This window comes from Parasteatoda tepidariorum, chromosome 2, assembly GCF_982258835.1.
Source record: "Parasteatoda tepidariorum strain Cologne lab strain chromosome 2, Ptep-v5.0, whole genome shotgun sequence".
Taxonomy (NCBI): Eukaryota; Metazoa; Arthropoda; class Arachnida; order Araneae; family Theridiidae; genus Parasteatoda; species Parasteatoda tepidariorum.
The window spans coordinates 110384281-110408668 of NC_141756.1; the positions used below are offsets into that span (position 1 = coordinate 110384281).

The 24388-nt window shown below is 31.1% G+C and overlaps 1 protein-coding gene across 4 annotated transcripts in view; it reads right to left on the reverse strand.

Moving 5' to 3' along the window:
• LOC107441322 (uncharacterized) overlaps positions 1-24388 on the reverse strand; it is a 55778-nt gene that overhangs the window by 21143 nt on the left and 10247 nt on the right. For 3 of the 4 annotated variants that reach the window (XM_087158034.1, XM_087158036.1, XM_087158035.1), the window contains exons 6-17: positions 24212-24300; positions 22816-22870; positions 22323-22453; positions 19506-19598; positions 17169-17325; positions 14080-14180; positions 13361-13457; positions 11971-12068; positions 9759-9867; positions 8928-9025; positions 7471-7674; positions 4805-4957 (exon numbers count right to left, since the gene is read on the reverse strand). In XM_087158034.1, the coding sequence (XP_087014160.1) occupies positions 4805-4957; positions 7471-7674; positions 8928-9025; positions 9759-9867; positions 11971-12068; positions 13361-13457; positions 14080-14180; positions 17169-17325; positions 19506-19598; positions 22323-22453; positions 22816-22870; positions 24212-24300 (1385 nt within the window). The remainder of the gene's footprint in view (positions 1-4804; positions 4958-7470; positions 7675-8927; positions 9026-9758; positions 9868-11970; positions 12069-13360; positions 13458-14079; positions 14181-17168; positions 17326-19505; positions 19599-22322; positions 22454-22815; positions 22871-24211; positions 24301-24388) is intronic. The other variant, XM_087158037.1, reaches the window with a different exon arrangement.

A 24388-nucleotide genomic window follows, 5' to 3' on the forward strand; every position in this document is an offset into this window, starting at 1 on the left:
TTCGGGAAATAAAATTGGCTGGCACGATTGAACAAAAAAAAAATTAATAATATACTCATTTTGAATCATTCCCTCACTTCAGCGTCATTCCCTCACTTTATACACAAGTGAGGGAATGACGAATTCAATAAAATTTAAAAATAACAGTTAGGCCTAATTAATTTCTGAAGTCAATCACATACAATTATATTCATACAAAAAAGCACCATATAATTATCCACTTTCTCGATGAAGTTGTATTTTATTTTACTTTAAAAAATGACATGAGGGAATGACAAATGTAAACAATTTTACCTGGTTCGATTCATTCAAATTTATTCCACAGCAAAGCTTCTTTAAGTTGAAGATGGAAACATACTGCAATTTTGTTCTATGATGCCAGTTATTAACTTCTGAAGTTTTTATTAAAATATTTTTATTCTAAGAAGATTGCAGGTGATAAGAACATTGTTGTGAGGGAATGACGCGAAACACTGGGGACAAAGTTTAAAATAGTGCTGTGTCAATATTTTTATCAGAAATTAAATTTAAAATTGATTTTCTAAATTCTATTTTTCAGTATTCTGAAATAAAAAACACGAATTTGTAAAAAAAAAAGAAATTATTTTAGAAATTTTTTTTTCTTTTTTTAAATCAGCAGTGGGGACAAGTGAGGGAATGACATATTGGTATATTTTAACTAACTAAAATAAGCGGAGCTTAAATCCCGACCCGTCCCATAGAGGGACATCCGGGAAATACGTGAAGACCTTGTGCGCATACGTGACCTGCATCAATAGAGAATTTGCACTTTGACTTGGTAACGACGGAATGGCAACACTTGCGTCGACGGGGAGGCCCGCGATTTGGAGCAATGTGTGATGACGGGTACAAGAGCTTTAGAATAAAAGAGCAAGATTTAAAATTTGGTTAGTCTGGCTGCTGCACGCGCAAAGCGGCCACCAATCCACAGTCTACCGACCCGCCCCGTCCCAGAAGGTCGCAAAGATTTATTTACCCAAAAAAATTTTACATAATTTTACAGGTGTGCAAAACCAAAACAAATTTACATGCTCCAGACGAAAAGTTGAGTTACAATTTTTGACTCAAAAAGAAACGAACAGAGAAACAGTTTAAGGTACAGTAAAGTGGATTTCCACAGTGGGGATCCACAAAATAGAACAAAGCCCCAAGACACAAAGTAAACAAGTTCACAAGCAAGGAAAACGAAAATTGGCATTACTGTAAATCCTCAAATTTTAAGGTAAATACATTTCGTTCCGTTTACAAAGCAAATGTTGGGTTTGTAAACATCATTTTGCAAAAAAACACCTAAAGTATCATTCACAGTGGAAATTAACATAATGATACAACCGTACCAAAGAATTTTACAAAACACAAAATTTTACAGTTGCACATTACAAGATGTTGGTCATACAATCCCACAAACAAAGTCATTCTACAGAATATTTACAATTCATTTTATAATCACAATTCATCTGACCATCATCACCATTTTACAAAAACATTTTAAAGTAGTATTTGCAGCGAGTATCACATAGAATCACCCATTCCAAATTTCAATATTTCAAAATAGATCAATCAAAAATTTTAGTACAAAATTAACTAAAATAAATAAAAAATAAAAATTGATAATTTTATTTTTATTCTTTTGTTAGCTTGCATTCTGAAGGACACTTTCCCTGAACTTTTTTTCTTCGTAAGCTGTAAACTGTAAATATACTGGGGACATGAAAATGACTGTTTTTGTGAGAATGACCCATATATATATTTTTTTTTCAAAAAAAGTTCTATTCGATCTGATAACTTCGTAAATCCACGTATTTTTTCAAATTCTGAAATTTTTAATGTGACTTAATTAGAAAGCGTAAGAATTGAATCTGTTACTTTTAAACGAACACGAATTATTACAATGACGACCGATATTGATTTCTAATGTTTTTTTTCGACCAAAGGTTTTTCACAGTTGAAATTTCGTTTCTCTGTGGATCCATGTCGTTTTCTAATAGTTTTTTCCCACTATTTACGTGAGTTTTCAAATTCAAATATTTTTAATATGATGTTATGATGAAGCAAACATAGCACTGATTTTCTGGGCACGAGATATTAAATTTTGGAATCTAGATTTTGTTAATCCCAGGTAGCAAAAAGATATGATCTAATATTAGAAAGATGCAATATAATACTGCCGTGCTAGAAAGTGCAAGACTCTTGAATCCTATCTTCGAATATTAGAACTAATATTACATAAGATTAAGTAGTATTCGATCTAACATTCGAAATTTCAAAATTATTATCTATTTCATTAGTTTTGGTACAGCGACACATTTTTGCAAAAGGGTATCCCATATTATTAATAAATAAACATTTATTTATGAAAGAAAACAATAAATTAAATTTGACTTAAAATATCATTTTCAGCCAACGCAATCTTAAGGTCAGAAAGCACAATATAATATTAGCAGAAATAAGGTGAACTCGCGAGTTCAGTTGCTGACTTAAGTTCTTCACGGTTGTTTACATTCTCCGCCATTGTTGGTGGTAGTCAGTGAGAAAGAAATTTTTAACTTCAAAGGTATTTATGATTCAGTATTTTTTAGTAAACTTTATAAATTTCAATGACGGATACATAAAACCTTAATGTAGTGCCATAAAAATAATAAATTAGTAGTGGTATAGGCTCGTATAACTTCTTCACGATTGTTTACATTCGCCGATATTGTTTGTGGTAGTCAGTGAGAATGAAATTTTTAACTTCAAAGGTATTTATGATTCAGTATTTTTTAGTAAACTTTATAAATTTCAATGACGGATACATAAAACCTTAATGTAGTGCCATAAAAATAATAAATTAGTAGTGGTATAGGCTCGTATAACTTCTTCACGATTGTTTACATTCTCCGCCATCGTTGGTGGTAGTCAGTGAGAAAGAAATTTTTAACTTCAAAGGTATTTATGATTCAGTATTTTTTAGTAAACTTTATAAATTTCAATGACGGATACATAAAACCTTAATGTAGTGCCATAAAAATAATAAATTAGTAGTGGTATAGGCTCGTATAACTTCTTCACGATTGTTTACATTCGCCGATATTGTTTGTGGTAGTCAGTGAGAATGAAATTTTTAACTTCAAAGGTATTTATGATTCAGTATTTTTTAGTAAACTTTATAAATTTCAATGACGGATACATAAAACCTTAATGTAGTGCCATAAAAATAATAAATTAGTAGTGGTATAGGCTCGTATAACTTCTTCACGATTGTTTACATTCGCCGATATTGTTTGTGGTAGTCAGTGAGAAAGAAATTTTTAACTTCAAAGGTATTTATGATTCAGTATTTTTTAGTAAACTTTATAAATTTCAATGACGGATACATAAAACCTTAATGTAGTGCCATAAAAATAATAAATTAGTAGTGGTATAGGCTCGTATAACTTCTTCACGATTGTTTACATTCTCCGCCATTGTTGGTGGTAGTCAGTGAGAATGAAATTTTTAACTTCAAAGGTATTTATGATTCAGTATTTTTTAGTAAACTTTATAAATTTCAATTTGTAAAACTAAAACTTTGGCATATTTAGAAACAATTGATTCAGATGATTGTTAGATTGCAACTCAATTAATTCAATGCTGCAAATCCGACATCACTGTTTCATAATTTATGTTGAAAGGCATGGTAAAAATATCTAAGTCTGTTTGAATGGCGCTGAAATCCTGAAAATGGAGTTTTTCAAGCCATATTCATAATTCTTATGCTTTTCCTTATTTGAGGGTATTGACTTTAACCTCGAGAAATGAGACAAGACGTTTTTAGTTACCACCCCCCAAACAAATTAAGCTTCAGTTTAAAAGCTTTGAGATGGGCCCACATATCATCGATCGATTGATTTTTCCATTGCATCTTAACATTCAAGTTGTTCATATGACAACAAAGATCTGTGAAAAATGCAAGCACTATTAAGGACACTTTCAAATTTAAAAGTCTTTTCTGAAACTCACGAAAAATATCACACCCCATTGTTTTTCCCTTTAAAGAACGCATGCACGACTGAAATTTTGATTTTACTTTTCACTTAGATATTTTGTTAATCAAATAATTAATTCAAAAGTTTGCATAAATTATGCACACAAAATGTTATAGTTATAAGCTTCAGACAAATAATCTTTACGAAAGTGATTAAATATTCATTAAATTAAAAAAAAAATTAAACTTTAACCTGATTCAGCTCTTCCACAATATTACATGCAGTTGATTCTATTCACGTCTTAAGATTACTTTAAGTAATTCACTGATGCAAAGGTGAATGCACAATGCAATCAGGACAAGCAATTTACAAACTGTTCAAATTTTGTGAATATGAATAACAAACCATGGACAGTTACTGCCTCAAATTAAAATTTTCTGATGCAAAAAACGTACATAAATCTAAGCAAGTTGAAAATAACAATAAAGTATTCGTGAATGCTTATTTTTATTCAAATAATTTGTTTTAGGATGTAGAGTTGTACAATTCCAACATTTGCCCTCATGTAGAAATTATTAGTTGAAAAAGCTTCCTTATAAATTAATTATGTTTAATACTATTTGTAAAGTGTAGTCGTATTATTAAAATATGTCATACTGATTATTGTAGCAATTGTAATTCAAGTTTCAGGTGCAAATAAATTATTAAAAGGATGTTCTCTATAATACATGAAGCTTCATTTATGAATACCAAGTAAAAGATGCAAGTAGAAATTGATTATTAAAAGGAGAGAAGTATGAACCCTTTGTTGAAATTGGTGGTTCACAATAACTAACTGGTTGCATACGATGAGAAGAAGGAGGGAACATCTGTATCTGTCCATAGTGAGATGTTGGTTGTTGCCCAGCTTGGTTGACAACAGTTTGCAATGGTGTCCTTCCCATGTTTGGTATAGTTCGTGGCACGCTACTTCGAGCTGCATAGTATCCCTGAATATAGAAATACGTGGTAATTAATATACAATATTTAAAATATTCAATATTGAATAATAATTATGACAATATTTCAAGTAACATATTAGTAACAAAATGTATTTAAAACTAGGCCGCATATAAAACGTATACATATAGGGTATCTGCTACATTTAAAATTTTCAAATCCAGATTTTCCACGAATAATTCCAAGAATTTCTAATGACTAACCGAAATTGCTATTTTCTCCGACAAAAATACAACAATAAATTTAAAAAAAGCATTATAATAACATTAATTGAAATGATAGGTATAACCAAAACTATTATACTCTGCATTTTCATATTTATCGATTTTAAACTTAAAAACAAAGTAGAGAAAGAGTTGAAGCAGTAAAATAGCTAAGAAAAAATACAAAAGCAAATAACTAAATACAGTCAGATATATAAAGTTATTTAAACCTACTTTATTTCTTCTTAATACTAAGTATACTCGTACTATAAAAAGACTAAACTAGAATTTTAAATTGATGAAATAAAAAAATAATAAATAGATAAAACAAATTCTGAAACCATGGAAGTTTAAAAGATAATTCCCACTAAAAATAATGTTCTTTCTTTCATTTTTTGAAAAAACACTACATTTTTTAAAGACCAGGAAAAAAGCATTTTATATCTTAATAAAATATGTCTATGAGTGGGAATTTTGTTACAAATTTAGATATTCCGAACATCGGAACACTGTGAAATCGGAGGGGGGGGGGAGGTTATAAATTCCATTTTAAAAATTAGATTTTTCTGAAATCTAAATCCATGATTTTCCATGATTTTTTTTTAAAAAAAATAGTTGCAATTATGACAAATTTTGTTCAATACCGAAATCCATGACTTTCCATTTGCGCAGATATTCAGTACATACAGTTTGAAGAAGGAAACCAAATGTTATTGATAATGTAGAAAACAAGACAAAGGAAATGAGATTCTAAATAGAGTATTAAAACTATAGCATTTTTACTCAGAATCGTAATAGCTTAGTCCATAGCTCAATAAATCGCCCTAATTTACAAAAAATGTCCCTCAGTAAAGAAAAATCATTCTGAAAAAATATTTGTATTCAAATTTCATTAATAAAAATAGTCTGTCTAAATTCTTAATCGATGTTGTTTAATTGCTGTTTCGTAGACGTCTCTTAGGGTCCACCGTTTGTTTTATTCACATTACGTCAGCTATAGTTATTTATAAGATGTCTGTACTTAAGTCATTGTGAATTATCCATAAATAAGCTGTAATAAAACGTCTAGTATACGCCGATATTTCATCCACGACGTCTAATGCATCACGTAGGCTAATTCTGAACGTCTAATGGATGATTTGTGCTGTATGGACTGTGACTGGGGGATTCTCTCTGGCAACTCTAAAACGTAAATGTCTATACTCTGTGACAAGTTAAGGAAAATCATTATCTCTCTAGAGAGAGCTTGTTTGCATCTAATACTCGCCAAATGGATGCCAAACTCCCAACAGGAATGAATATCAACATCGCCAACTCTTGAAACAATGTTGAAAAAGCCTTCTTTTTGCTTGCTTACTTAAATCGTGTGAAATGAGGAAACACAACGTATTGAATAATCAATTAACAAGTAATAAGAATTGATAAAAATGATGTCTAAAAACCGTCACAAATATATGCCTTTCTGTTCACATTTAAAGAAACTGATGAAAGAATAATAAATATTGTTTCTCGTTGACGATTTTCTTCTACAGCAAAACGATTTTCTTCTACTGTAAAAATTCTTTATCTCGCATTCGATTAGTTGAGGTATGTTAGGCTAAAACGCACCATTTTCAGTAGTGCAATCAAATCCAATGTTCTTGCAACGTCATACACTTGTTTCTTTTTCAAGAACTAATGTTCTCCTTATTCATCGAAATATGTCACCAAGACTAGGATTCCAGTAAGACTAGGAAGAAGTGATAAAATATCTTAGTCAACTTGAAGAACAACTATTCTTCTTCGTCTTTTTTTTTATATATATATATAACCGTCGTTGAACAGCTGACCCAATTATATGGGTTTACGACTACTAATGTTCAACTCCATACCCTTGTAATTTTGAACCCAATCCAAAAGGCAAGGGAACTCCTGGATCAAGTATTGGGAGAAATTTGCCTTCATGGAGAACTTTTTGATGGAACTAACCCGCCTTTTGCGTTACATGGAGAGGAAGACCACGAGAACCTCCCAAAGTCAGCTTGACGGCAAGGGGACTCTAACCCATGATCCGTCTACCACTGAGGATATTTCACGTCAGCACTGTGGTCGGTGCAAGCCGGATGCGGAATTCGTATCGACAGGGATTCGAACCCGGTTCGCCTCATTGGAAGACGAACGCTCTATCCCCTGAGTCATCGCGGCTCTCAACACTATTCTGCACCTATTCAAACTATTTAAAGCAGAACAACCATTCAAGAAATTTGGATTTCAAAAAATATTCCCACAAATTATTAAATTAAGATTTATTTCTATCGTACCGGCATTGCCATAGGATTAGCACGCATTTGTTGACCTTGCCGTACTAAAGTAGCAGGTTGAGGATTACATGTTGGACCAGACATCCATTGATAGTGCTGCTGAGCAGTAGGCTTTCCACCAGAAATAGAATACTTTTCTGGTTGAGCTGCAGCAGCCTGCGTATTCGTATCATGAGGTTTATTGCTTGGTTCAGTGGACAATTGCTGGAATGAAATGAAACTATATCAATAACAATATAAAAAGTGATAATAAATTTAAAAAAATAAACAAATCTACATGGATAAAAAATTAAAAATCAATAAGGTTTTTAATTGTACAACTGATTTTTGCTAACAGTAAGCTCATCACCCACAGATTTAGCGATAAGCTTATTGTTGCTGCTGAGGATAATTTTAAAATTTTCAAACTCACTGAAAATATAAAGTGCATTATGTTTTATAGTGTAAAAAGAATTCTTCAGTGAAAGTTGCAAAAATTCACAATTCAAAAATTGTAGTAGATCGATAAATTTCGCATAAAATACTCGTGTTGTATTTTGTTTCAAATATGTATGCATGATACTTGCGAAATTTGAGCTGGTTTGTCAACTTTATTTTTCAAAATAAGAAATGTTCATTTTAAGCCAAAATTCACAATGAAATGAGATAAAAAGCATTTTGGTCATTAGTGTTTGAGTAACTTCTTTGAGGTCTTGACGGCCATTTATGTCTATAATTAATATATTTTGCATCAATATAACTATCATCAGTCCCCCCCCCCGTATTGATTGAACGCAAAGAAACGTGCCCTGAAATGACCGGTAAACATACACTGTAAAGATAATGAACGCAAAATTATTAAACTTCAACAAGTATAAAAAAAGGGCACTGTACGCGCCGATCTATGGTCATAATCTGCAATTTTGATTAAAAACTTCGATTATCATCGCAAACTTCGAAATTGTAGTCAGTCGTGAACAGCAGAAGCATATTATTTGAGGCCATGCTCCTCCATCGATTGCCGATGCACGTTGCTGGGAACTGTGCTTCATTGTAATTTATATTGCAATTATTGTATAATTATACAATGTAATTTAATTTACAGTATATTATATTATTATTTAATTAAATTGTATTGCATTGTGTTAACTTTCTCACTTCAAGGAAGTTTAATCTTTTCACCATTGGTTCAGTATACGTAACCTTATGTGGCCACATAAGATTCCGTATAATAACCAAATGAATGAAATATGATCTAACCTTAAATTATCATTTTTTATTTTTAAATGCGGTACACATCTGGGTTATTTCTGCTCAGGTCTGAGGGTACTTTAAACTAGATAGAATATCGTAAAATGAAAGATAAAAGTGAAGTTAGCCCACAATTTAGACAAGATTTCATGTACTATGAGTTGAACGAAATCTATTACAACTTGATTAGTTAAGGAACTAATGAACAATTAACGAAACAAATATACCTTAGTCAGTTTTAATTTATTGGGATTATCACTGCTATTACCACTTTTACTTTTTGCAGAAGATATTTTGTCCTCTTCAGATACTTCAGATTTTTGAGCTAAAAAAGAAAGAAGGAAAAAAAGGTACAAAAAATAGTTTTGAAATCACACTTAGAAGCTAAAGTTCGGTGAAATGTGTAGAAAAAAAAGTTGCAGTTAATAATATCAAGCAGGCCGTCCAACAGACTGCAGAAATGCAACTACAGAGTTGAAATTTGATTTGCGGAAAGGGTCAATTTTATTTATGAACTTTCGAGTTTTTTTTCTTATTTAGAACATTAATTTGTTCTAAATTTATTGCAATTTTAAGTGGCGCAGAAATTTATTCTTATTTTCTTTGCTTTCAATAAATATTTATCCATTAATATGAAGAAAAAAATTATTCCCTCGATATCTTTAAGTTAAAAGCTCGAGCTTAAAATGATGTCGAAATTAACGAAAAAAGTAGAAACAGAGAATAGTTTTTAATGAAGGCTGATACAAAGGTGAACTAGACCCTTAGAAATCAAATTATACTAACCAATTAAAAACGGAACTGTTTCAGGATTAAAGAGAACTTGTCAGAAATAACGTATAAAGTAAAAATGATTCTCCAGTCCAGAATAGAATTCTCCAATTGTTCAAAAAGGAAACATTGTCTATCAACAAACATTTTAAATTATGCACGAATTAATTAAAGATTAAGAATGTTAACCGGTTTTTAATTTTGCTCTAAAAGGAAGTTTAAATAAATGAGAAATTATCATAGTTCAAATGAAACAGCAATATCAAGAAAATAAATGAGAATGCAACCTGCTGCCTTCCCAGGTTTAGAAGGACCTGCACTACCACCAGCTTCATCTCCACCCAAACTATGCATCGCTTTTTCTGGTCCAAGCTTTATGCTGTCGACATCACTAGGCTTTGAAAAACAAAATTAAAGTTTTTAAGCTTTCCGATAATATAATATTTTTGCTTAATCTCACTGGAGTCTGTAAAGAATTTTAATTATATGAATTTAATTATATGAATTTAATTATATGAATTTAATTATATGAATTTAATTACATGAATTTAATGATATGAATTTAATTATATAATTAGATGTAAAAATCATTATCAAAAAATGTGTGTATAATCAAATTTTTTTAAAAAAAATATTGTTTTAATTAAGAAGAAAAACAATCTTTCTTTTTCTTTAAAAAAAAAAGTACCATAGTAATTAGAGCAGTTTCGAAGACTTTTTAAAAATTATGTTTAGATTATTTTGATCTAGATCATAATATTACTGTACATAAAATATTTTTCGAAAAAGGAAATGCATAAAAGGGGAAAGCTTCTTAGTCTGAAGAGTTTCATTAGAGAGAATATTATTTAAGGAAAATCTTGTTCTACAGGGTGTCCCAAAAGGTCGTTTACAAACTTAACATGCTGGTCTGTCATATCATGATGAACAAGATTTACATAGGAACTTGTATCCGAAAATTAAAACTGCGACCGCTAGAGGGCGAAAATTGCACGAAAACGGGAGAGTGGGAAAAACAATCATTTCAGGCGTGGACGTTGAAGGAAAAGGATGAATGAGTTTAGTAATGCAGAAATGGCCGACATGCATTACGTATACGGCGCCGCTGATGGAAATGGACGTGCCGTGGCACGGACGTACCTTGAGCGCTTCCCAAGCAGATGTCAGCCAAGTCATGTTTTGCTTGGACGATTGCACCGCAGATTATGTGAATCAGGTGCTTTCGTAGCACGTAACCACATCGGTCGAGAACGTGCTACACGCACACCTGTCGTAGAGGAAACCGTGCTACAGGAGTATGCCATCAACCCGCAAAGAAGTCTCCGAGAAGGCGAACGTGTCTTGGGTGTAGCTCGTTCCACCATAATGCGCATACTGCATGATGACATGCAACACCCTTACCACTTCCAAAAAGTACAGGCATTGCATTGTGCGCTGACGATTATCCCAAACGCATTGCATTCTCACGCTGGTATTTCCAACAGCGGGTCGCACAGCCAGATTTTCCATCATGGATTTTGTTTTCTGATGAATCCTGCTTTACACGGGATGGTGTCGTGAACCTGCACAACATGCACGTATGGGCGCATGAAAACCCAAGATGTACACGTGCCCATGCACTTCAACAACGTTTCAGCGTAAACGTTTGGGCTGGTATTATCGGTGACATGTTGATTGGCCCTTACCTTCTACCTGAATGCCTCGACGGAAATACCTATCGCATTTTTCTAGAAAGAGTTTTGCCAGATCTGATGGGTGACGTTCCAGCCGCTACACGCCGAAACATCTGGTTTCAGCATGATGGAGCGCCTGCCCACTTTAGCTACGCTGTTCGAGAATACCTCGATAGAATTTATCCTAATCGCTAGATCGGTAGAAGCGGACCAGTCCCATGGCCGCCGCGATTCCCCGACCTGACTCCCCTGGATTTCTACCTGTGGGGACACATGAAGTCCATAGTGTACGAGACACCTGTAACATCGGACATGGATCTTATCGCCACGATCGCGGAAGCGGCAGCACGTGTCCGTGACACTCCTGGCCAATTTGAACGGGTTCGTGAATCCATGCGCCGACGTCGTGAAACGTGCATTGTGGCGAATGGAAGGAATTTTGAGCATTTGCTGTGATGTAATGATGTTTTATAATAAAAATCATATTAACACCGCTATCGATATCCTTTTTTTTCTCCTCAGCCAAACCTGCACTTCTCGCCCTTTAGCAGTCTCAGTTTTAATTTTCGGACACAAGTTCCTATGTAAATCTTGTTCATCACGATATGACAGACCAGCATGTTAAGTTTGTAAACGAGCTTTTGGGACACCCTGTAGAATCTGCTCTTCAATAATCATGATGAACAATATTTAAACTAAACCCCCCAAAAAAATATGAAGATTGCCTGCAATTCAGACAAGTAGTTTATACATAATGAGTTGAAAGTAAAATCATTACAACTTGATTAATTAAACAATTTATATACTTATAACAAAACAAACAAACCTTAGTCAGTTTTAATTTATTAGGATCAACATTACTACAGCTGCTTTCACTTTTTGTAGAAGACATCAAGCCCTCTTCAGATATTTCAGTGTTTTCAGCTAAAAGAGAAAAAAGGAAAGTAAGGTTCAGAAAAATAGTTTTGAAACCACTCTGACTATTATTCATTTAAAATAAAATGCTTTTTTTTAAAAGGCAAACAATAAGTACCTACTTCCAACTGAATGTTAAAATTTAGACACATTTATTATTTTAAGAATTAATAAAAACGTCTCCACTTTAATTTTTTTCAATAAAAAAATTATAAAAGAAGAATAAAATAACAGTTGAGAGAGGAGGTTTTATAATTTTTTTCAATGAAAAAACTATTAGAACGTAACGTAAATAAAGGCTACCCTTGCTGTTTTTATGATCAAGTCTTACAAAAATGTTTACTGTAAATTATTTAATCTGATTAGTGAAATTCATGGACCATCCAAGATATTGGGTTTTTTTTAGAATACATAAAAATTACTTATCTGGATAATATATATCGCAAAGGCCACCACCACCGCTGTTTGTTATTTATTTTTATTTATTTATTTATTTATTTATTTATTTATTTATTTATTTATTTTTTGTTGTTGCATTTAACGTAAAATTTTGTATTGGTGAGCAAAAAACTATAAAACTTAGAGACTGGAGTTGACGAAGATTTGTAAAAAAGTTCATGGAGTATAATGGGGGGGGGGGGGGAATTTAATATTCGATTATTAAGAAACTTTTTAACTGTTGCAGTAAATAACATTATGCAGGTGGCTCAATAGACCGCAGAACTACAGAGTTGAAATTTCACTTGCGGAAGGGGTCATTTTTGTTTATGAACTTAACATGAGATATTTTTTTCCAGAATATTAACGTTGATTGAAATTTATTGCGAATTTAAGTGGTTCAGAAATTTATTTTCTTTGCTGGAAATAATGACTAATTATACAATGATGTAAAAAAAACTTCTCTCGGTATTTTAATATTAATAGCATGAGCTTAAATGGATGGAGAAAGTAACAAAAAAATTAGAAAGAGAAATTAGGTTTTAGTGAAGACTGATTCCACTGTGAACTAGGATCAGATAAGTCAATTTATTTTAACCAATTAATATAGAACTGTTTCAGAGTTTAAGAGAGCTTGACGTATCAAGTGAATACGACCTTCCAATCCAGGATAGAATTCTTCAATTGCTTTGTTCTAAAAGAAATATCGTCTATAACCAAGCATTTTTAATTATGGCCGAAGGAACTAAAGATTAAAAATGTTGACAGGTCTTCAATTTTGCTCTAAAAGGAAATTTAAATAAAAGAGAATTTTTCATAATTCGAATATAATTACAATATCAATAAAATAAATAGAATGCAACCTGCTGCCCTTTCAGGACTAGAACTGTCAGTTTCACTTCCACTCGAACGTTGCAACGATCTTCCTCGTCCAAGCTTTATGCTGTCGACATCATCAGGCTCCAAAAAACAAAATTAAAATTTATTACTATTTTGATAACATAACTTTTTTTCTTCCCCTCACTAAAGTCTGCAATAAATTTTAATTATATGGCAGCTTATATTTTAATGTATAAGCTGCCATAAAGCAATCTTTAGAAAAAGAATGTACCAAAAGAATTAAGTCAGTTTCATAGACTATATGAAAATTATGTTAAGAGATTTTGAACTGCATAACATCATTATAAAAAATATTTTCAAAATAAAAAATCATGTAGTAAAGGTACAGTTTTCTAGTCTTAATGGTATCTCATCAAAGACTATTTTTATTTAAGGAGAAAAAAATAGTCCTAGAATCTGCTCTTCGCAAATCACAGTAAACAATTTTTTTTTCTAATTATGATGAGAAGACATATTAAATCAATTTAAAAGGATTTTTCCTTCATTTATCATCTTATTTTTAAAGTAGTATGCATCAATATTATTTCTGCTGTTAAACAGTCGTAAACATAAATCAAATAAAACTGCAAAATGAAAAAAAACGGAAATTTGTCCACAATTTAGAGAATAATGTTAGTTAAACTAAAACTATTACAATATGAAGAATAAAATAACTAATATACTATTGTCAAAACAAACATACCTTAGTTAGTTTTATTTTATTTGGATCAATAAGACTATAGCTGCCTTTACTACTTTTTGTAGAAGACGTCCACCCATCTTCACATGTTACCATGTTACGAGCTTAAAGAGAAAGTAGCGAAATAAGGAACATTGAAACAGATTTTAAAGTCATTTTAAGTCTTTTTTTTTTCATTTCTTTCGAAGAGAAACAAATAGGTTAAGTGCAATGACATAATTTTGAAAAAAAAAGACACATTCATTACTATTTGCATAATTATTCCATTGATTTAAATAGTCTTATTAATAGAACACCATTACTTTTAAAAAGATGCTTACATAAAAGAATAATATTGAGAGAAAGATTATTTTTTTCTTTTCTTGATTCGAAATGTAAAATAAAGCATACTTCACGGAGTTATATTTCATTAGTCTACCCATTCCAACAATTCAGCAAGTTTTATTATTATATCTTATGAGTATTATATTATCCTACACTGTCAGAATTTTCATTCCGAAATTATGATAAAATAACCGGCAGCAGTTTGTCCACCCGATTAACCGTAAAGTTTACGGTAAAAAAACATGTTTTACCTTAACGGTTTTTAAACCATTTACCACTAGCATAGTTTCATAACCATAAAAACGAAAGTTAACTGGACATCGGAGTTAAACTTTTCGTTAGGTAATGGGCATTGGAGAGTTCAGGAAATTAGAAACTCTTCATATATTGAAAATAATAGAGGAAATGTAGTGGTGTCAACGCTGAGACTCGAACCCCAGTTCTATCAGTCATGAGACTGCCAGATTAGTCCTCTCGGCTATAATATGTACGCAGTTGAACGGAAGTAAGTGTCTTCATTAGGTGAGCTTAGGTGGTGTGATAAAATTCTGCTTGCTTAATCGTATTAGGTGAAAACAGTTAACAAACTGTGTTTCCTCACAGTTAACAGTTTGATCGACATCCTAATTATGGTTATATAACTGTTTTGTTACAATATGGCAAAATAACTTATCAATAAATTGCTATGTAACCATTTTTCCCAAAAAATTTCTAACATTGCATGCATCGCAATAGTTTGATCAGGTGAACGGTTATAAAGTTTGAGCCCCTTACATGTTAATATTTCCTTTTTGTGTATTTCGTCGCCATACCTCGAAAACTTTTTAATCAAATTAAAAAATTTAAGCACATAATTATGAAATTCATTTATTCAAAGATAATTCTACGCAAAAATAATTTGAATAATTTTTTTTTATTTCATTTAATAAGAATTGAAAAAACTTTGCATTTTGTGGTATACAAATTTTTTCATTATTTAATAAAACGTAATTTTATGTAACAAAAGACTACATTTGTATGAATTCTTGTGAAATCAAAGTTTAAATGAACTACTTTTTTTAAAAATTTGATAACTCATAAACTATTCCCTTGGCTTTTGTATATTTTTTCAAACTAAATTTTCCTCTTCAAAACGAAAAAAAAAAATAATTAAAAAATCGTATGCTTTACAAAATTTCTTTAACTATTATTAAATAAAACAGTAAATAATACTAAGTAATTATTAAAAACTATTTCTGCATAGAATTTTCTTTTATAAAGAGATTTTATAATAGTGTAATTTTTTTCATTCACTTATTCGAAATATGGCGGAATACACATAAAAGTATATTTAACTTCAAGGGGTTCAAACTTTCCACTGTTCTCCTAGACCAAGTTAACTGGACCGACTGAACCTAGACTGATAGCGGGTCAATAACTCAAATCAGTCAAAAACTATAACTAAATATATGTACGATATTATGTATGAAAGATATGTATATGTCACGGCGAAAGACCGAAATCGGTGATTGTTGACTGTCATCAGTGAATGTCGACAAACACCAAATACGTCGGTGAAAGATCGAACATTTCATTACATTCTTGTACATTCGAACCCTCACCGGTGTATGTCGACAATCACAGATATGCTTTGGTGAATGTCCGAAATATTTATTACATTCGATTTGATATGAATTTATTCGTGGATATAATTAGATTTATTCGATATTTTAACCCTACACTGATGTTTTTTAAGGTTAAGTGCCACTGCCCGGTATACATTTGCCCGATATGCCCTACACTGATGTTTTTTTAAGGTCAAGTGCCATTGCCCGATATATATTTGCCCGATACTCCAAACACTGATGTTTCTTCTAATCTATCGTCAGCAAGTATTAAAATATAGAATAAATGTAAATATATTGAATAAATATAATGATATTAACGAATAAATTAATATAAAATTGGATACAACAAATATTTCGGACATTCACCAAAGCGATTATGTGATTGTTGACATTCACCGGTGAGAGTCAGAAATAAGGGTATTTAGCAAATATTTCGGACATACACCAAGCGACTACGTGAATGTTGACATTCACTGGTGAATGTCGACATTCTCCAGATTTCGGTGTTTCGCCGTAACATATATTCAAATAAAGTTTTGTTAGGTGTCACACACTGTTAAAATTTTCATTCTTAATTTACGGTAAAATAACTGGCAGCTGTCTGTCCATCCGATTAACCGTAAAGTTTAGGGTAAAGAACATTTCTTTCCTTTTATGATTTTGAAACCATTTACAAAAAATATGGTTAACCATGAGTAGAAAACTAAATGGTTTTCTTAACCATTTACAACTAGCATTTTTCAAAAACGTAAAAAAAAAAAAATATTTAACTAGGCATAGGAGCTCGGCTTTTCATAAGGTAATGAGCATTGGAGAGAACCGGACTCTGGAAATTCTTTATGTATACAAGGGAATGGAAGAAATACTGCCAGTCATGAGATTGACAGATTAGCCTTTAGGTTATCAAACCATTAAGATTGAGTCTTAATACGTGAAAATACGATCATTTGAAGATCAAAAATTATGTTTGGAGTTCCGTCTCCCCCGCTTTGTACGTAGCAACGTTACAAATTCCTGTATTAAACTAAAACAAACAATGAAACATAGCTAGCAAAATTCATATATAATAAGAAAATGTAAATGAAATAAATCAGAATATGGATAAGATATGCATATCTCAAAATCTAATGCATCAAGTAATTTTAACAAAAAGTTGCGCACCAGAATTTTTAATTCTGTCTCGGTCATGAGGTACTCTTCTTTGGAAGGGTAAGCTCTGCAAATCCTCTTGTTCCCCGTATGCTTCGGGTTCAGCTTCTTTTTGAGTTAGTTTGATAGCTTTAGTATTCTTTTCGTCCTTTCTGGGAAGCCGATCCACCTAAAGTGCGGAAGAATTATTTCTATACTTAATTTCATAACTCAAACAAAACTAAAAAAAAATATTATATAAAGAATTAAAGTATTACCACCTCAATGCAAGAATGCTTAGAATCACATAAATTTAAGATGTATGAGCTTTAAAATAACAGTTCAGATAATTAACTAAGAACTTCGAGGGATCGTTTCTCATGAGACCATTAAGTGAAAGATAGACACGGGAAAATATTGAATGCGATTCAACATATAACTATAACGAATGATAAGTAATAAAGAAGTTATGGACTTGAAAATTAATAAATTTACAATACGTATGAACAATTTTAAGTGAAGAAATTATATAGGGGAGAGTGGGGTCAATTGTAACAGGGTACGATTGTAACAGAGTGAAAACTTCGAGTGTCGGGTTCTAGATTTTGTTCCTAGGTGGCGCACAAGGTGTATTTAATAAATCTACATGTACACCCCTGCTGGCAACCATTTTTATGTACTTTTGAAAGAGTTACATCACAAAATATATTTTCACGCTACGTAAGTACTTTTTTTGGTATTAGAATATTATATTGTAACAAAGTAATTTTGTTTAAACAAATAAAAATTATTAACCGAATATGGAAGTGGACACCTTAATTAACATTTAAAAAAAAAGATTAGTTTTGTTAATTAACTAGCGTTGTTTTTAACAAATGAAGCTGAAATGGCGTCTTGGGGACGATTGTAACAATAAGTAAAGGGACGATTGTAACAGCTGAAAATAAATAATCTTAAGTTTACAAACCATTACTTAACTCTTTAAGAACCACCAATAGTTTCCTATATCATTTTTATTATGTTGCATGTGCATTATTTTATTTGTCACCTTTCACAGCATAAATTTAAATTTTTAACCCCTTAAAGTTAAAAGTTTAACCCTTTAGGTCTCTGCTCATTATTATTTTTACTTCTAAAATATCACTACTATTTTGATCAATAAAAAAAATATATCACAACTATGATAATATGTATAATTAACTATGTTTCAGTTGAATTTATGAACTGTTACAATTGACCCCGTAAGTGGGGACAATTGTAACAAGTGCACGACTGTCAAAAATTGTTAATAACTAATATCATAACATTTAAAATAAGGTAATTATTTTTTTTCTAGTAGAGGATAGTCTACTTTACTCGTCTGTCAATTAATACTAATAATATATTGGATTTTTTGTTAGTTAAAAATAGTTAAGAGAAAAATGTTACAATTGACCCCACTCTCCCCTACTTAATGGAAAAATATTTATTGTGCAAAGAAAGTCGAGTTAATACATTTATTTTTTAAGATATTGAGAAATTTTGGTTTGAGCACTTTCTTTTCTTTTCAACACAGACAATAAATTTTCGACTTTTTCCTGCAAATCAGTGTGAATACAGAAAATTTCTTAATGTTTCAAAGGCTCCAAAATGTTGGAACTGATTGTGATTCTGTTTCATCTGTATCATTTTGAACTTCCCTGAATATATCCCTGAGGATGATGTCTCCCAGAGAAATATCCCGGAGACAACACACATACGTCACATCCTATTTTTCAGGGAAGACGCATTCATACACCATCCATCCGCAGATCGTAATTTTGATCTGAACCAGAGCACGATCAATCTCCGATCCAGCCCTCCCAGAAGTATTTGTTTGTTATGGGAACTTGGAGGGCTTTGTGTGCGACCCCAGCAGATTTAGCGAGCACCAGTCACCACTTTAAACACGGGAAATCTTCAGTCGGTTGAAATCGAACTCACGACCTCTCGGACAAGGGCTTAACGTCCTACCAGCCAAGGCTATCCCGGCCCTGTATTAAAATGTTAAACTGGAAATTATCCCTAAACCACTTATTTATAACAAGATTATTTTTGAACTCATAAGTAACTTTTTGCTCCTTAAAATAATTCATTTTAATTAAGTTGAATAGTGCTTGCAATTCATATAGCTCTGAATTTCAGGTCTTCCTGATTTAGAGTCCCTTGTCGCATCTTTTATCTTATTTATTTATCTTATTTATCCTATTTATTTATCTCTAAATTTCTAAATTGTGCCACAAAAGAAGGTAGTCAACATTTGTTAAACATGTCAATTGATTTTCAATACAGCATTTCTAATGTGCCACACAAATTGTGGGACATATATACATAAAGTATATTTTAACGTACCTCAAGTACACCACTCCGAGCAAAAGTCGGCAAAAACTGATAGGTAGATAGTACAGGCGTTCGCTCTAGTATGTCCAACCTATGTATGTGAGGCTATGAAATAAATAAAAAATATTAAAAAAAGAATATGCCTTAACTTTTTATAATGTAAACATCTACCTCATAACTATTACTTTGTAAACAATCCGGAACTGATAAAAGCAAAGATTTTCAAATGATATATCTCAATGCAAATTGCGTAAATAAATTAGATTGTAGATACACTTAATATGAGAAGCTTTAAAAGCAAAAAAAATGAGAAGCTTGAATGCAAGGATAAAGCGCTAAGTTTTTCATAATTGATATAGATTAAATCAAAATATTTACCGATGCTGATACTCTTAAAGTATACACAGAGGGGAACTTGGACAAATTACTTTTCATCGTTGTTCTAGTATAATTTGTTTTCTAATTCATTTTCCCACTCATTAAGTAAAAGCAACATATGGAGGAAAATTCTTATTAGTGATAGGAAATAATGTTTTGGGGCACATACTATTTTTGTTGTATTTTAACTTCATATTAAAATAATTAAACTCATTGAAAAATGATTTAAAGCAAGCACAAGAAAAGAAAACAAAATGAAGATCACTGGGGATGATTTGAGACAGCAGATTATTTATTAAGAGGTAAATAATATCCTGTAAATTGAAATTGAAAATAAACTATGGAATAAATCAATGGAAATATTTTAAACATCAAACTTTATTAAAATTCAATTTCTCAGGAATTATTCTGCCAATTTCGCTCATACTTTGTATTTTGCAATGCAAAATTATATTCTTTAAAATGATTTAAAAGATTGTATACCTTACAATTCAAAATTTTTTCGGCTATTAATAAAAAAAAAACAGTAAATATTTACTAAAAGTAATTTTTTGCCTGCATTTGTCTTTGGATGAGCGAATTTTGTAAAAGTTTTCAATTTGCTTAAAAAGTTTTCGAGGTATAACGAAATACTCAAAAAGTGAAATTAACATTGAGGGATCCAAAGTTTGGAGCGCGCTCCTGACCAAACTATAGGGACCATATTTCCCAGATTGCAGCTACCCCCTATATTTTAGGGATCTAAATCCGTCTCAAAAAGGTATGTTTATTCAGAAAAAATAGCATTTTCTATCTGATTTCGTAACTTAAACTATCGTCTGCACTTAGTAATTTGCATGTTTGAGGTCACCCCCTTGAACCAATAAGATTGAGTAGCGTGAAGATATGACCATTAGATCAAAAGTTACTCAGGATGGTCACGCTGTGTATTTATTAATACATTTCAAAAGTATTCCCCATCCACTGTCGTGTCTAGAAAAATATTTATTCCAAACTACATTTTTGCTACAAAAAGGAATTTTTCATGTACACATTCTTTAATATTGTTATGAAATGCCATTTTTTAATAAATGAAATGCGTGACAAATATCAGATTTGGTAAGAAAACAAACAAGGTATTTTGTAAAAGTCTACAACAGTGAATTAAGATTTTATAAGAAATAACTTTTACAGATAATACAATATAAATAACTGACTTTTATTAGAGCTAAGACTAAATTTGGTTATTTTTAAAATGGCTAAGTTATTGCCACTAAAATAAAATTCTTTTAGTTATATTTGCAAAATCAAATTTACAAACATGTTCAAACTTTCTTTATGTTCTGGAAGCAATGTGTGTAAGTTGACTTGACCATACATTCTACTAAACTCGAAAGAAATCTAAATACAAGGTTTTTATAAATTAATGGTCTTAGATACCTAATTCAGAAAACGAAAAGTAGCTATAAGAATTAAAAATAAATAAAATGTAAATACATTCTAAATCTCCCTGAATTGTAAGAGTTCTGAAATATTTTTAAAAGTTATATATATTGTCACGTTAAAGTTTTTATATTTAGTGAAGATTACAACATGAGGTTTTGATAATTTATTAACATCAGGAATTTACAAGCACCGGGAACTAGTCTGCGCCCAGAAGAACTCTTCTCTACAATCACGGGATCGCTTTTATACTATCTCAGAATGTTCTAGAAGCTTCCTAGGAACAACGAAAGAGGAAATGACGTAGACTGAACATTCCAGAAGCTTCTGAAATGCTCATAAACTAAATAGAAAAATGAGTGTCCGCTTCCCGGATCGAACCGAGGATCTTCGGCTTTATAGAAGCGAATTCTACCCCTGAGCTACTGAGACTCGACATTACTCCCGTCTTAAAAGAACAGCGTCTCGCGGTTCCTGCGTGATCTTGTTATTGGTCCGGAATTGGTTTTTCTTCATTGAATAGTTGTAGCCGTTTGTAATTGCTATATTCATTTTGAATTACCCTGTATAACCATAATTAAAATGTTTCTGAGAAACAAAAGCTCATAACATCTTATTTTAGTTTATAACCACCTTATGCATAATTGCTAAAGAGATGTTCAACACTTTCAATACGGACAATGAAAGTTAAATTCAACCCTTTACAACATATCTTATTCTTTCTCAGCATCATAATATCCATAAAAATATTATCTTTATTAAAAAAACTAAGTCTTTAAACTAATGGAAACAATGTCGAAATGATTAAAATATAACATCACTTCAAAAATAAATTCAGGTTCATTTATTTAACAAAAAATAATAAAACGACTGTCTAGACTGACTGTTTAAAACATTGCAGTAAAGAATTAGAGCAATTTTGATGCTATAAAACATATTGTAATGATATTGAAATTCCCTAAAATCTCTACGCTTATGCAAGAAAAATATTATAGGTATTTTAGTATGTACAATATACAGAATAATTACTTTGTCCTTAATGATATTTAGGTTTGGCAATTTCTGAGGTTTAACTAAGGACAGAGGCGCGCATTGTAATTGAAGAAGAAAATCCCTATCGTATTGTTTCTTTCCCTCTTTATTTACAGGTCTCCATTGATCTATAAAAAATAAAAAACAAAAAGCAAACATAGTTTATAAACAAATGATTACAAATTGCAGAGGATAATTAGTATCAAAAGAATCGCACTCACGCACGCACACACTACACACACTCACACTTTCTTTGTCGTTGTATTTTAGTTTGCTTAATTGTTTTATTTTATTCTGTGCTGGAGAGATTTTCTATGTCTTCATTTTCAGTTGTAGGTGAAACTGAAGATGAATCACTCTTGCTGTTCAACTCGGGAGATATCACTCTGAGATGAATTGTCAGAGAGTATTTCCCCAGGTTGAGGAATAGTAGTACTAAGTAATTCACTATCTACAATTGCAGGAGTTATAGGAGATAGAGGCTGCTCACCTGCTTGACTTTGAGGGACTACTGGAGCAGTTGAAACTGACACTGCGACAACCTCCTGAAATTAGAAGAAGTCTAGTCAAAAATGGTCAGATACTAATAAATTGAGATTCTCTACACCAAGTCTTCATGCAGACACGTTATTATCTAAATAAGTATAAGTAAAGGTATATTTTAGTACTAACTGCAAGAAAATTAAAAATGAATTACTTTATCATTTATGTTAACATGACAATCTGAAATCCTTATTCAGATGTTGCAGCATTAAATAAATAAGAAAAATATTACTTAAAAATATTATTAGTGAATCTAATATTTTTTCTTTAACAGTTTAAGTGGAACAGTTTGTATGAATAGAAAATTTTATCATGAAAAATATTTAAAAGTAAATAACTAATTTATTTTTTCTTTTTTTTTAAAAAAAAAAAAGGTTTGATTTAAACTTTACCCAGTGCATACCAATTTAAAAAGCACTTTAAATGTGATTAACTTAAATTCATTAGCATCTACCTTCTTTAATTTTATGAAAATTATGCTTTGTCTATTGACACAACTATTTATGCTTTAAAATTATTTTAGAAACATCCAAAATAGAGTCACATAAATTTGAATCTTTAAGGTACGCAAGTTCTACTTCTTTACCTCAAATCCACCTACGTAATTTAAATCAGGCAATGTATTACCTATTCAAAAGCCGTTACTTACTAAAATAGATATTGTAAGGATAACCCAATAATTAAGTTGATCTATTTCATTTATATTTACACCTTTAGAATTTCTTGATAATCAGCCAATATAAAAAGTTTTTTAAATGTCTAAAACTGGTACCTAAAGAATTAAACACTGCACTATCAAGCAATATATTCTTCTTAAAGCAGAAAGGGCTCAGTTCAGTACCTCTTAATGCAGTTTGATGTGCACTTAATATAATTTATTTCGTTTACGTAAGTATTTATAATTTGATATTTTATTAATTATGGTTCCTTTTTGAGATAATTTAGCTTTTGAAATCAAATTTATTCGTTGTTTAAAAAATGGTAATACTTTAACAAGTACTATTTGCTTACATTTATTTTTCAAACAGTTTTAATTACCAAGTTTTGTTGCAGAACATTAGCTGTAATCCTTTCGGGGCATGCGTTTAGATCACATAAAAATTTAAACTGCAAAAAGTCATTTTGGAAAAATTAAGTCTCATAAAAATTAAAAATGTCATTAAGAAGTAGTTTCTATTATCTATTACTAGCTTGTCTACTTGAATATTGTTAATTTAGCAATATCAGTTGTTTGCAATGTGGTACGAATGAACAATTGTATTTACAATAAAATTAGTGCAATAAATATTTGTAGCAAAGTCATTTATCCCAATTTAAGACTAGATCCAAATAGTGAAATTTACCTCATCAAGGAAAGCATCCATTTCTCCACCATAATTGCCTTTCTTGTTATATTCAGTCTTTTTTCTTTTACCCTTGCTGCCTCTCTTTCCTGAAAAGATAAAATCTTAAGAATTTAATAATAGCCACAGTAGAAAGAATGTTTAAATATAGAGACAAATTCAGAAGAATTGTCAGAA